The 15,203-nt window shown below is 42.9% G+C and overlaps 1 protein-coding gene across 3 annotated transcripts in view; it reads left to right on the forward strand.

Moving 5' to 3' along the window:
* Positions 1 to 7,831, forward strand: part of roraa (RAR-related orphan receptor A, paralog a) — a 236,531-nt gene extending 228,700 nt beyond the window's left edge. For all 3 annotated transcript variants that reach the window (XM_080437776.1, XM_080437777.1, XM_080437778.1), the window contains one exon: positions 290 to 7,831. In XM_080437776.1, coding sequence (XP_080293902.1) covers positions 290 to 454 — 165 coding nt within the window. In that variant the 3' untranslated portion in view covers positions 455 to 7,831. The remainder of the gene's footprint in view (positions 1 to 289) is intronic.
* Positions 7,832 to 15,203: the final 7,372 nt, after the last annotated feature.

Here is a 15,203-nt window from a genome sequence, read left to right on the forward strand (position 1 = left end):
TAAGGGCATTGGACCAAACTTCGACGTTTAAAGTTTCATGATGCTACGTCTATTTCGAGCGGAGGCACGGCGAGATTTATCAATTGCATCCACGCTTCCTAAGATGAAGTGTCAAGTTTTTTTCCCCTGCTTGCCGAGTGCTTGTCTCAATATTTACCAGTCTGTTTGCCCCCTGTGTGAGTGTGAATTCACTGTAGGGAGGAATGTTTTTTTTTTTTTTTTTTTCACATTGCTCTATAGTTCTTGCCTCACTGTGAATCTAAACAGCCTGTCTCCTTTCTCTCCACAGTTGATATGCAAAGTGTCGACACTGCGAGCGCTGTGCAGCAGGCATACAGAGAAGCTTACAGCTTTCAAAGCAATATACCCAGACATTGTGCGTGCCCACTTCCCCCCCTTATACAAGGAGCTGTTCGGATCGGACTTTGAGCAGTCCATGCCCGTTGACGGGTAGCAGCCCCCTGCCAGGTGCCAGTGTGACCACCGTAAGAGTGGGGGTGGGGTTGGGGGTGTGTGTGTGTGTGCGGAGGAGGAATCTGAGACACTTTAACGGTGCCCTGCATAAACCAGGATGGACGGATGGCACGCTGTTCTGTTTGTTTTTTTTTCTTTTGTTTTCTTTTTTTTTGTTTGGTTTTACCTTGAGGGGAGGGTTTAGGGATTTGATTTTTTGGTGGTTTACTTTACTGAATTTAGTTCCCTTTGTTTGGAAGCAAGGTCTTGGAAAAAAAAAAACTGGGAGATCAAGAGGACATAGAAACAATTTCTGTTCGGGTGAACTTGACCTTCCCGTGCACATTACCATCATGGATATGAATCCATATTGCTTTAACATACATGCTATTTATCTATATATACTGTATATGTTGGGTTTATGTGTGCATTTGGCCTGGAATCATCTGAATACTCAATTAACCACATTAACCCTTGTGTCCCTATTTTGGGCAATTTCTCTCAAATTGTAAACAAAAAGAAAAAGAATGACAAATAGCGACAACAGCAGATCTACAAGCTCACAAGATCTACAAGCTCACAAGATCTACAAGCTCACAACGCATTACAATGCGACGCATTATGAGCTTGTATATCAGCTATATTTGCTATTTGATGTATGACAAAGTATATAATGCTTAAGTGGTTAAGTGGCATCCTTTAGAGTTAAAAAAAAAAGGTTTCTTGACTTTCTATTAGAAAGTAAATCCATCCATACCCCAAAGACAATAATTGTTGAGGCCTCTCTTTGCAGAAGACAACTGCTGCGTGTCTGCCTCCCATTTATATACCCCTCTCCCCCAAACTGAAACATTTACATCACTGGTGTATGTGCACATCTGGGTCAAGTTCAGCCCATTGATCTCTTGTGTTCACTTGTATCTTTTGGACACAGTGCTTGGAAACTGAAAACTCATGGCGACTTTGAAGGGAGGTACCATCGGCATTGGTGATGCAATCGGCACCTCTCTGTGGACAATCGTTTAAAAAATAAAATAAAACAAAAGAAGCATAGAATTCTGGTAATTCTAGTCAAAAACGCAATGATTTTAGCTGTCAAAGACTCCATCCACCGTGGTTGCATAGTGAAATCATGTAAGACCATCTGCTATTAAAATTCCTTTCTCTGGATGGGTGCCCTGAGGAAGCACAGGGCACTGACACAATGAAAAGGGTTCATTCCACCTGTTTTCTAATGTACTACAGGGTATACGGTCATAAGTACTTACTATACAGAAAAAAAGTAATGTTTATAGAATCTATTTTAAATAACATGTATGATATCAGTAGTTAGACCATTCTTAATTGTTGAATTGATAAGGCACTTTTATTTGCACCTTTCGTTAATTTAAGACTTGTATATTTACCTAGTGATGTGTTGCATGTGCACAAGAAATACAAGTTGAAGCGTGATCACAGAGGGTAGTCCTGGGAGCTGCAGATGATAACTGGTCTGAGAGTGTGGTGTGAGAGGGCTTTTTGTTAGGGATGGCTGGCACTGGCTGATCAGGGGTCAGCTCTGAGGCCTGGACGAGAAGGCAGGTTACACTCCCTACCTGTTAGCGCCTCAGCCTCACCAAACGTAGCTCTGTTCTAATGCATGCACACATCTAATACACCTGGGTCAACCTGTGCGTCAACCTGCTAGGTGGGCCACATCGGTGGGGTTTAGAGCATCGGGACAATTCAGGTAGTTGTCAGTCAGAGGCATGTACTATACTTGACTCTGAAATATTTTGCTGTGATTGTCTAAACCTTTTCTTTTGCACTCTCTGGGTTGGCAAATCCTGTCGATCTTGCAATGAAGAAAACTGAAATAAATAAACCATGAAAAGTATTTATAAATGCCGTCTGACCTAGGTCTGATTACAAATCAACCTCAAATGAATAGCTTCTGACGGGTCAGCTGTTTTGCGTAATCCAATTGTTCCATCTAGTGGAAGGTTGAGATACAGCAAGCCGGGTAATGGCTGATTGACCTAGAGATGATCCACAGAGTTACGCTCATGAACCTCTTTTGAATACCGTTCTCCATCTTATGTGCGAGAGATTTGATCTGCCTCCTCGCCACAGCCTCAGCCCAGCGATGCCAACGGCACACGACACAAAAGGAACAGGAAAGGGAAAGTGAATATTCAAAGCCTTGTCTGGTAGTAAAGCTTCTATTTTTGTAACATGTTTTGGTTAATAAACTCATGAAAGAGAAAGAGGGAGAGAAAAAGATGTCAGGTAGCACTAAACTATATTCCCGCAATAATTAGAGGCTAGCTGTTTGTTTGTTTGTTTGTATGGTTTTAGGGGAGACACATGAAAATGGTCTAGGACAAGTGCTATTTTCAGAATTCTTTGTTGTTGTGCTTTTGTTTCGTCAAGTGTGTCTTTCTTGTCAGTGTTGTAGTAAAAGTGTTTTAAAAAACAACAACAAAAAAACCCTGGATGTGCCAAACGGTAGTCGTTGCTTCTGCTCTCCAGTCTAAATGTAGAATGGATTGCTAAGACATTCCAGCAATCTTGGTAGCGGCTTCTAGAAATATCTTAATGGGAAAAAAATAAGAAAAAAAGGCAAACAAACAGTGATATCCCTTTAGAAATTCATCAAAGCATGATAGTCATCTAGTCACCGACTTTAACATAAACACCAGTTGGGTTCATTTGTTTCTTTGTTTTCTCTGTTTGCACACTATCATTCCTCTACCGTGCAATTTGCACAAGGCACTAACGCCTTGTGCTGTCACCCCTCAGGGAAGATTTTATTTGTCTTATAGTGGACAGTTGTTGAACTCTTGGTCCTTATTAGTTTTTTTTTTATCTTTGTTCAGGGATGATCCACATGAACAGGCTTAGATTAATATTTTGTTTATTTGTTTCCATTATTGATATTCCTTAAGGGGCCTCCAGCCCCATATCACAACACCCTTAATCAAGTCGGATTTTTCTTTAAAACTCATATCCCATTACCTGTTCTAAACGTAGTTCCAGCATACAGCATTTCTGTCTCACACACAAAGAACTAAAACGTTTTTGAGTCTTTGATTTGGTTTCAAATGGTGTTATCAGGGTCAACTTTTAAAAGAAAACCCCTCTTTGTTAGAAAAAACAACCAAATATTCTTATGCAATATTAAATCTGTCGTGTGTTGGGCCGTAGTAGATATGCTGTACCTGAGTAATAATCTCTGTTATTATCCTATTTGGATATGCACAAAGCCCTCTATGACTAGTAAACCTCAGACTCCCAGCAAAAGAAACCCAGTCTGGAACACTGCTAGACAATCCCGGTAGAGAGGCCTCAGGCCGCAGTGAGAGCAGAGAAGGGGAAGAGATGTGAATGCTCAGGGTAGTTACGGATAGACAGAAGATGCAGCTGTCTTTCCTTTCCTCTTGGACAGTTGTGGAGGAAGCATGGCTCTTTCAAGAATTCTTTTTGATCTGTTAACAGTTCTAAATTGATTATTATGGGAAGAGGCCGAATATTTTTGGCATGGCACACTGAACATGCAGTGCAGCACTTACGGTTGGTAGTATCATGATTAAGAGAGTGAAAGAGTTTCAGTGAGACTGGCTGTTTTTAAACTATTAGTCGGGTTTCCTCTTCAAAGGCATTTTATGTTAGTCTTTTGGATGCTTCATTACGTTATAGTAAACTCATTTTTACGGTCACACAAAATAAAAATAAAAAAACAGGCATGCAATGTAAATTAGGTAACTGTAGTCCTATCCGTCAAATTGATTCCTCTGTGTAATGCAAAGGCAAATCTGGTGTCTTTTAGTTTAAATCGAAAGGCTAACTTATGCTGACACACGACCATGTCCACAGCAGAAACAAGTTTAAATGAGCCTTAAGTGGAGATTTGCTTCTAATGTAATGTGTGTACTACAATATAAGACAAGCAATAGTCTTGTCTTACTATCGCACGTCTCTGAGGAGCAGCCGCTGTCATTTTTTATTTCATTGTTGATTACAACACGCTCTTGATTCTGACGCTCTGTCAAATCATGTTAGTTTCATGCGAGTGACAAAGCCCCCACCGCTCTGTGTTCATCACCGTATATAATTCTAGCCGTATAGTTGTGACCTTGGCAGAATAGTAGAAAATGATCATCATAGACAAGGATACATGTATCTATCTACAATATAAACTACTCCTTTAGACAGTCCTTGTGAAGAGATGTCCTGTGTAGTCTCACATGAGATAAACCCATTATGTAGTAAGGGATTGATGGTTGGTGTGCTGTTCAATCAATGTATATACAAAAAAACTAAAAAGTGTTGGTCCTTCTGTCTCTGCTCTGTTGTCTGTGTGTAAAAAAGCAATAGTGTGTGTGTGTGTGTGTGTGTGTGTGTGTGTGTGTGTGTGTGTGTGTGTGTGTGTGTGTGTGTGTGTGTGTGTGTGTGTGTGTGTGTGTGTGTGTGTGTGTGTGTGTGTGTGTGTGTGTGTGTGTGTGTGTGTGTGCGTGTGTGTGTGCGTGTGTGTTTGTACTCTGTGTGTGAATAAAATAAACCCCCAGACAAGGCTTTAATAATTACAGATGAACAGGGTTTTCGTGAACGAGGAGTCTGTAGGTCTTGATTTCCTTTTGGATTTTTCTTTTATTTCGTTTTTTTTAAAAGGCTTTGGTAATGCTGACCTTGATGATCCATCCATAATAGGTGTAGGTTTTTAGGAGCATGACATAATACCTTCAACAATTCATAGGTCTTCAGAATACTGTGGAGCAACATAGATGAACTATAACCGGAAAACACACCATAGCCATCCTTTTTACCAGCATGGCCACAGCCTGACCCATTAGGAATTGTGCACTCTTGACTATAAATTGGGAAGATTAGTGTTCTTGACCATAAATTGTGAAGATCTGTGTTATGTCATGCTTAAATTTTACATGTACTGGAGTGTTTGTTGTGTTACCCAGATTTATGAGTCAATTTCATTGCATCTTTAACAACTCATTTTTCCGAAGCACAGCTGATAAGGTTTTATGATTAAATTACATTTAAGAATATAGTTTAAAAAACGAAAAGCGACTTTTAGCCATAATCGAATGTCAAGCAATAATATATGTGGTGTATTATTTTTGGATTTCTCTGCCTATAGGATTTGAACATCTGCATGTAAATACACTTCTTATTTATCATATTTGGTTTTGTTTTATGTTGATTTCCTGGATGTTTTTTTATTTTTATGTTTCATCTGTATATTTGACCAGTTCTGTTCCCAGGTGGAGAACAATGAACACGACACGGCCTGTATGCTGTATATCTTATTTTGTCACTCTTTCTCTCTCCCTCATTCTCGGCTGTTTATCCACCATATTTAATGTTATTATTGATCACATGTATAAAGGTAGCTTGGTAACTTCTGTCTGTATAGGTAAGAGGAAAATACTGCTACTAAGGCCTACCCCAGTGCAAATATTTATCTGTTTATCAATTACACCATATTGTACGATAACTTTATAGTTTCCTTCCCTCCTTTAGGAATAGTTTGATAGGGACAGGGTGTGCCGACATTTATTTTGTGTTTCCCTGACGTGTGGTGCTAGGTAAGTTAATTTTGTGATCAAAGTATTGATTCCTAGGCCAGGCCACCCTATTAGTCCATTCATTTCATTGCGTATTGGTGCATTATTGATATTAGGATTCAATAAATAATAATGATAATGATTATGATAGTGGTTAAATTACCCAGCCAGTACCTGTATCAGTGTGCTAGCCTTGGGATAAGATGCTTATTTCCTTCTCACTTATAGCAAAGCTAGTATCTGCTAATAAACAAGTTATTTAAGGTTGCTTTTCTGGTTTGTGGAAAAAAATGATAATGTTCAAACTGAAACAGCAGTATTGTGTTTGTTTCCTTTGTTCTGATTGTAAAAAACCACTCACTGAGGCTGTAGTTGGTCAGGTTTTAAGAAACTTAAGTATTTACCTCTCTTGTGTCTGCATAGCACTTCACCTGATGCAGGGAAGCGGTGCCTAGACATGCTCAAACAGAGCCTCTTTATGGCTTATTCATTCCCCATTTAGACCATCCTGGAACAGTGGTTTTCTCCAGACCATGTGGCATATAGACCTTTTTTGCACCACATTTAAGTGTTATTAAAAATGTACATGAAAGAATTGCCATGTGAGGATAAAGTTGACCTTTTCTCTCCACACTGTAGCAAATGTCAGTCCGAATATGCTTGCAATAATACACAATGTACGACACTGAGTGCCTCTTGGTGTTCCAAGATGCATACACGGTTTCTGATTGTCTCTTTTTGTGGTTTTCCAAATGTGTACTGAAGTGACAATGTATTTTGTACATGAGGATGAACTCTCAAGCCTAATTTATGCTTTGTCGCGTGCCGGTGTCCCTCGTCGAAAATACCCAATTTCAGTTATTTTTGACGAGCGACACTGTTGTGCAGTGAAGCATACATTAGCCTTTACTCTCGTGTGCTTAGACATTTTTCTTTTTCTCTTTACGTGTTGTTGATCATGTCCATGAGGTTTTGATACATTCATGGTTGAGGTGTTGATCTTACGGAAAGCGTAGGCCGACAGTACATGCTACCCCACGCCCATACTTTGTCCCGAGAAGCATAACTAGGAGTTTGCTTCATGTCGATCTGAAATGGTCGATTAAATGCAGCATTTTTTGCAGATGATATTGCATAAAAAAGTTCACTTGCACAATGTTTTTGGAAGAGACAAAAACTAGTAGGCAGTTCACATGACTTCATTTCCAGTTTGTTTTATATATTTTCTTTTCTTTATTTTTTCACTAAGAACAGAGAATTGACTAAAGCATTGTATATCAAGTATTTGTATGTGGTATGTAAAAGAGGCATACAACACATCTGAATTTCTTTAATGTTCTGTGTTTAATGTGAGCTCAGTTGGTTGGGGGTAAAATATGATGAAGGGTGGGTGGAGTACAGGGGTGGAATTTTCTCCATGCAAAAGCAGTACAAACTATGGGAAAGCCGAAACTAGTGTGTGGTTGTCACAAAATTTCTTAGTCACGTTTGCTACTGATGTTAAAATGGGGACAGATGATCATGTACCTTTTTATCCAGCTCTTTTGAACTCTTAGCAGGTAGTCTATTCACAAACGTAGTTTTGCTCCTTCTCGTCTGATTCTTAAATATGAAAATAAGTATTTTGATTCATTTTGTAAATACAGCTGTAAAGAAAAATAAGAAATTTAATGTTGTCTTTTAAATACTTTTCATTCTAATATGAATGTTGTTATATTGTACTTAGAAACTGTACCTTTAATATTACCTTTATTAAAAGTGCATTGGACACATCGATTTTAGATGTGCTTTATGTGCTGTTATCCCATAATAAAATTTACCGCTTGTAATGGTCTTTTATTTCCTGTCTCCTCTGTTGTCTTTTCATGGAACTTGGTGGGAATGATCAATTGGCTGCCCTGCAGCAGAGTGCAGACATATTTAACTACTTAAACAATACATGCCAACCTCAGACCGTCAGAAAACAGGAGATTCTTTTTCTAGGGGGGTGGGGGTCATACTGACCATGCCCCCAAGCGGGAGGTCTGGGGGGTCTCTTTTAACAGAGTACATGTAATTTCCAGTATGCTGGAGGATTTTGGGAGTTTGAGTCACTATGAATTGAGTACAAAAGGACCCCAATTGAAACAAGCCAATGGCTTTCCTGGGCTTTTTTTTTGTTGACCTTGTATTATTTCAACTGTACTTTCATGTGGGTTTTTTTCTGCAAACTTCTAAATAAAGTAGTCAATCACATTAATCAATCAATGAGTGTGCCAGAATCAAAGTGGTATGGGGAGTAATCATTGCTATGTGTATGTTAGTCTGTGTGTAACCCTATGAGTCATAGGGCTACTAGAAATGTGTGATTTAGAGGTTTGATTTGATTGAAGTTCTGTATTTAGAAAGACATGGAAACAGTACATGGAAGTACAATTCGGAAGTACAAAAGCACAATGGCTTATTGTGGGATCGCTTTAGCGATCACACTAATGTTATCTTCACTATTTATTATTATTATTATTCCCCCGTTTTTTTGGGTCATTTCAATGGAGAAATTCCATTTAGTGACGTCATAATGCATAATGCCATTCTAGTGAATGGTAATGCCATTCTAGTGACGTCATAATACTGATGTCATTGTATTATGACCCTACTATAACACTACTAACACTATCAATACTCAATACCAGCTCAACATTCTTAGCGATCCCACACTGTTTCTTCAGGAACAGTACTTTCTAGTTTAAAATGAGATCCCCACACACTCAAAACAGGTGTAGTTGAATGTTCCCACTGGAGGGCGTAATACACTTATACACTATATATTCAGGAACTGCTTCCTGTTCTGTAAGCTTCACTTGCAGGTTGTTTCATAGACATACACACACACACACACACACACACACACACACACACACACACACACACACACACACACACACACACACACACACACACACACGTATGTATTACTTTGCCCCAGAGAATCTCCATACTCTCACAGTCACCTTGCAAAATCAGGAGAGGTTTTACATCCTTTGTGACAAGTTCCAGGACTTCTCTTAATTCTGACTTACAATATCTCAATCAGCAATCTGCTCACAATATCTATAGCGCTGTCCTAGATCGATTATTTTGATTAAGCATATGACATAGTGTGTGTCAAACTTGTATATCCATTTGCTTGCAAATGTTTAATTGGTTTTTGCACATCTACCATGCACTTTGCCATCAGGCTATGTGAAATGCATTCATTCATTTCATGAGTATTCTTAAATTCACTGGTCAGTAAGATGTATAATACCATTCAGGTTTTCTCAAAAGTGGGCCATAGGATATTCTGACAATGTCACAGACACAGACTAAGAAAACCATTGTATTATGGTTGTGACTATAATACCATAATTATGTATAATATACATAATATTAGGATATTATCCTAATATTCCTGCTACAGTATTTCATCTATCTATCAGTCATGTATCCCATCTTCTTTTCTAGTAGTAGTAGTGTAATAAATGCGGTTTTCTATCGTTTCTACACAATGGTAGATAATGTCAGACCTTGGAAGAAGCAGGACAACAAGGATGTACAATTATACAGAGTGATCTTTATTAATTAATACTCTATGAAGTTATATAACAATACAGTGCTTGAAACCCCTAATAATAAAACCATTTACTACAGTACTTAAAATACAGTGCTTTTATGTGTGCACCAATGTTATGCAGTTTTAGTGTCCGGGTAGCTCAGTCGGTAGAGCTCTCGCCTTCAGACCACAAGGTCATGGGTTCGATCCCGGGCACCGCCAACTCAGCGCATGAGTAGCTGTAACTGCGGACGAAGTGCGGTAAGTACTGGGAGCTGAGGATAGGTGTGGCACTCCACCTCAGCAATCCATCTCCCAGGGGTCTACGTCTAGCGCATAGTAACGGGGACAGACTCCCGCGTGTTACTCTGATACCGACAATAAGCCATCTCCCGACCTACTTACTTATAATGTTATGCATGTGCCACCGTCCAACTCTCTGGGGAGATACTGGCTGGACGACGGGAACGTGCGGACAAGATTTAGTCAGTGAGTCCTTGTGCTGGACCCTTGCACGGTTGCAGATCGGCGGAGCAGTGTGCCGTACACTCACTAAGTTCCCCTTAGCTAACTACAGGAGACCGTGTTTATAGTCTCCCCTCCTGCTACCAACAATATAGCTAGCTCCCCCTCGCTAGCTATCTTGGCGTCGGCAAGACTATAACTTGCGAACGCCCCTCCCGTCCCTTGAGTGCCGGTTCACAAGACGTGTTGCTCCGATGCCTGTCCAAGTCCGACTGACTCTTTTATAGTATCTGTGTTCACACCGCACCTGAAATCAATGCAGTCAATCACTGCGTCTGTTCATCAATGTCACTCCATGAGTCTGTGCTCTGCCACACCCATCACACTTCTCCCCGACTTGAAGAAGGAGACTCGTCCTCGAGTCTATAGTGACACATCGTAATCACGTAACCACACGGCTGGTCTCCGCTGGCGTGCTGGACGTCCTCCCCTTAACGTTGGCACCCCTGGAGCGTCTTGTGTCCACCGCCCAGGATCGGACACAGACAGATCCAAAGGCTGGGCTGATCCAGCGGCTGCGGAACCTGCTGGCATGTTGACTTCTCGCAACCCAGCTGGTGAGCTCCGCAGGAGTGCTGAACTTCCCTCCGCAAACTTCGACGCTGCTGAAGCTTGGGGGCCCGGCTGCGCAACGGCTACAGACGCATCCAAGGGAGTGGCTAATTCAGAGGCTGCAGACTCGACTGGCAGGACCCGCTGCGTTACCGGTGATGGGGTCCTCTGTTGCCCTCCCACATCCTTGGTCGTCCCTGCCGGCGTTGTCGTCACCTCCGCAGGGACATCCCGGCTGGGCGGACGAAGCTGGACCCAACTGGCACCAAACGGGACCCCCGACTGCTGCCATTGCTCTGGTTGAATAGGGCAGTCCCTCTGTTCACCTCCCATGGATGTCTCACTCTCCACCGACTCTGATGGCACTGCCAAGGAAGAAGTACAAGGTTTGAGTCGGTTGAAATGCACAACACTCTCTGAGCCTCCCTCGACTGGCACTAGCCTGTAGAGGACCTCTGTCACCCTGTCCACTACTCTAAAGGGGCCTTTATACCGTCTCTATAGTTTGGGGCACAGTCCACGCTTTTTAGCCTTATTCCTCATCCAAACTAGTTCTCCCTCGGAATAATATTGGAATTTTGCCCTGAAATCATAGGCCACTTTCTGGTGTCCTGAGGCCCTGGCTTGATGTTTTTTTACCGCCTCAACAACAGTAGACAACGTGTCCCTCAACTTAGGCACATACTCATCCACTGAGGTAAAGGACTCCTGGTTGCCTACGTTTAACATAACATCAACCGGCAAAACCATTTCCTGTCCAAACAATACTCGGTAAGGGGTGAAAAGGGTGCTAGCATGTACACTACTACGATATGCCATCATAACATAAGGTAAAAGCGTGTCCCAATTAGACTGATTCTTTTCCACAAAGAGGGATACCATATCTAACAGAGTACGATTGAACCGCTCAATCAATCCATCCGACTCGGGGTGATAAGGTGTGGTGCGCGTTTTGTGCATATGCAGCAGCCTACACAGTTCTCTGAACAGATTTGATTCAAAGTTGCGTCCTTGGTCTGAGTGCAGACTACGTGGGGCCCCATAATGACACACCCATTCCTCCGTCAAAACTTTAGCGACAGTACAGGCTTCTTGATTAGGTAGAGGAAAGGCCTCTGTCCACTTTGAGAAGTAATCACCGACAACCAATATGTACTTATTCTTTCTCGGGGTCACTGGGAGGGGACCAAGGATGTCAAGTGCGACCCGCTCGAACGGCCTAGATGTCACAGATGGCTGTAAAGGGGCACGTGGCAGTTTCCCCTGAGTCTTAAGGGATCCACAATCTACACATTGTTTGACCCACATCTTAACATCTCCAAACCATCCCGGCCAGTAAAAACGGTCTTTAACTTTTCCCTGCAGTTATTGCACACCCAAATGTCCCCCTGTAGGAACATTGTGCAACTGTTTTAAAACTTCAGGAACCAGCGACCGCGGTAACACCACCTGTACCCGGGATGCAGCATCAGAATAGGCAGGAGGAATCCTCACTAATCTACCTCCTTGTACCTGCAGCTGTGTCCAAACTGGGACATATTTCTGTAGGTCAGAGTCTTCTGGGATTACACCATCAGCAGCCAGATTTTTACATTCAATTATTTGCTGCAACTCACTATCTGCCCTCTGTGCCTGAGTCAACTCATCTATCTCAGCAGCCACTATAGCATTAGGAACCTCTTGCACTACACGCACTTTTGGGTTAATCTCTACTATTGTTTCCTGATCAGATAGCCGTTTCTTTTCAAGAAAGCCTGGTAGCCTAGAGAGGGCGTCAGCGTTGCTGTGTAGCTTGCCTGGACGATGGATGATAATGTATTGAAAATTGGCCAGCTGTTCAAGCCAGCGAGCCAACTGCCCCTCTAAACCCTGAAAATTGTGAAGCCACCTCAGGGAGTTGTGGTCAGTTCGTAACACAAACTCTTTACCTAACAGATAGTGCCGAAAGTGTTTCGTATACACCACCATACTCAAAAGCTCCTTTTTAGTGGTAGCATATTTGCGTTCTGATTTACTGAGGGCTCTACTCGCATATGCAATGACTCGCTCCATCCCCCTTTCCTCCTGAGATAATACTGCTCCAATCCCCACATCGCTTGCATCAGTATACAAAATAAATGGTTTACATGGGTCTGGGTAAGCTAAAACAGGGGCAGTAATCAAAGTGGTCTTAAGTTGATCAAAAGCACATTGGCAGGCCTCACTCCATTGGAAGCGCTTCCCCTGCTCTGTCAGCTTATGTAAAGGGCGAGCAATATCTGCAAAACTCTTCACAAAACGTCTATAATAAGATGCTAGGCCTATAAAACTGGCAACCTCCGTCTGATTAGTAGGGACAGGCCACTCTCTGACTGCCTCCACCTTAGCTGGATCTGGCCTAACTCCCTCAGCAGAAATGACATGGCCGAGGTAATGGACTTGTGTTGAAAACAAATTACACTTAGATGGTTTTACTTTAAGGTTGGCCTGCTGGAGTTTGTCCAGTACGTTGTCTAGACGTGTCAGATGTTCCTGAAAAGTACGGCCAAAAACTATTATGTCATCTAAGTAAACTAAGCACGTTGTCCACTGCAAATCAGCGAGGATTCGATCCATTAACCTCTGAAAAGTCCAAAACTCAAAACATTAAACTCAAACAGTCCTTGACGGGTGGCAAAGGCAGTCTTATGGCGGTCCTCTGAGTCTACTTCCACCTGCCAATAGCCACTAGCCAAGTCCAGGGTGGAAAACCAGCGAGCATGTGAAAGGCTATCTAGAGCATCATCAATCCTAGGGAGAGGGAGAAGAGCTACTGTGATGTCCATGTTCCTGATGTGACTCGTGGAATGGATACCTCATTAACCCTCAAGCTGCAGAAGCGCCTCACGGGACTGGAGCAAGACAACCAGTCCCTCCGCAACGAGCTAGAAAGCAAAGAAGACCAGTTCCAGCGGGCTAGAGCCAGGGAGACCATGACAGAGCCTTCTCCGGCTGTGGATGTGTCCAAACTGAAGGGCTCTGATGAACTCAAGCAAGCCTACGTAGGTCTCAAGGACTCCAACAGGCTGCTGGAGACCCAGCTGCAGGCGCAGCGGCGCAGCTACGACAGCGAGGTGGAGACGCTGCGCGGCGAGCTGCAGAACGTCAAGGAGGAGAACAACCGTCAGCAGCAGCTGCTGGCGCAGAACCTGCAGTTGCCCCCGGAGGCCCGCATCGAAGCCAGCCTGCAGCATGAGATCACACGCCTCACCAATGAGAACCTGGATCTGATGGAGCAGTTGGAGGAGCTGAAGAATCTGATGGAGCAGTTGGAGAAGCTGAAGAAACAGCTGAAGGTTTACTCCAAAAAGATTGGAGAGATGGGAGCAGGTCAGGGGGAGGGTCAGACCTCACCGGGTCAGATGGTGGATGAACCCGTCCGAGCGGTCAACATCCCCCGCAGGGAGAAGGACTTCCAGGGCATGCTGGAGTACAAGAAGGAAGACGAACTCCGTCTGGTCAAGAACCTCATTCTAGAGCTGAAGCCTCGTGGCGTAGCGGTGAATCTGATCCCAGGTCTGCCAGCCTACATCCTCTTCATGTGTCTGAGACATGCAGACTATGTCAATGACGACCAGAAGGTCCGCACTCTGCTCACCTCCACCATCAACAGCATTGACAAGATCCTCAAGAAACGGGGAGACGACTTTGAGACGCTGTCCTTCTGGCTGTCTAACACCTGCAGGTTCCTGCACTGTCTGAAACAGTACAGTGGAGATGACAATCTAATTTACAAATTCCAATCTGGTTTCAGAACAAACCACTCCACTGACACATGCCTTCTCTATTTGAACGACTCTATCAAACAAGATGTCGACAAGGGCAAATATTGCGGCATGGTCATGCTGGACCTCCAGAAGGCCTTTGACACCGTTAATCAACCAATTATGATCAATAAGCTCAAAGCAATAGGTTTTGATGATACGTCGGTGAGCTGGATGAGATCCTACCTGGAAGGGAGGGAGCAAGTGGTGGAAGTAAACGGCACCCAGTCCCCTCCCCTCCCAGTGACTTGTGGTGTTCCTCAAGGAAGTATACTAGGACCTTTACTATTCCTGATATATGTGAATGATATGTCTTCAGCTTGCGACTGCAGACTGTTCCTGTTTGCAGATGACTCGGCTCTGCTGTCTCGGACAGGGACAGGCTGCAGGTTGAGAAAACTCTCAGCACTGAACTCAACAAGATCTGCATCTGGCTCTCCGACAACAAACTTTCATTACACCTGGGTAAAACTGAATCCATCCTCTTTGGGTCCAGTCCTAACCTTAGCAAGGCTGAGAGTTTCACGATCAAAGTGGGTGATGATGTTATCACAAGAAAGGAGGAAATTACCTACCTGGGTTCCATCTTGGAGGCAAACCTCTCCTGTACCAAAAACGCAGAAAGAGTGATCAAAACGGTCAACCAAACAACACGCTATTTGTGGAGGATTGATCGTCTAGTCAGTAAGAATACTCTGAAGATTCTTGCAGGGGCCCTCTTACAAGGTCATTATGATTATGCATGCACTTCATGGTATC

This window comes from Gymnoscopelus braueri (assembly GCF_963280865.1).
Source record: "Gymnoscopelus braueri genome assembly, chromosome: 9".
NCBI lineage: Eukaryota > Metazoa > Chordata > Actinopteri > Myctophiformes > Myctophidae > Gymnoscopelus > Gymnoscopelus braueri.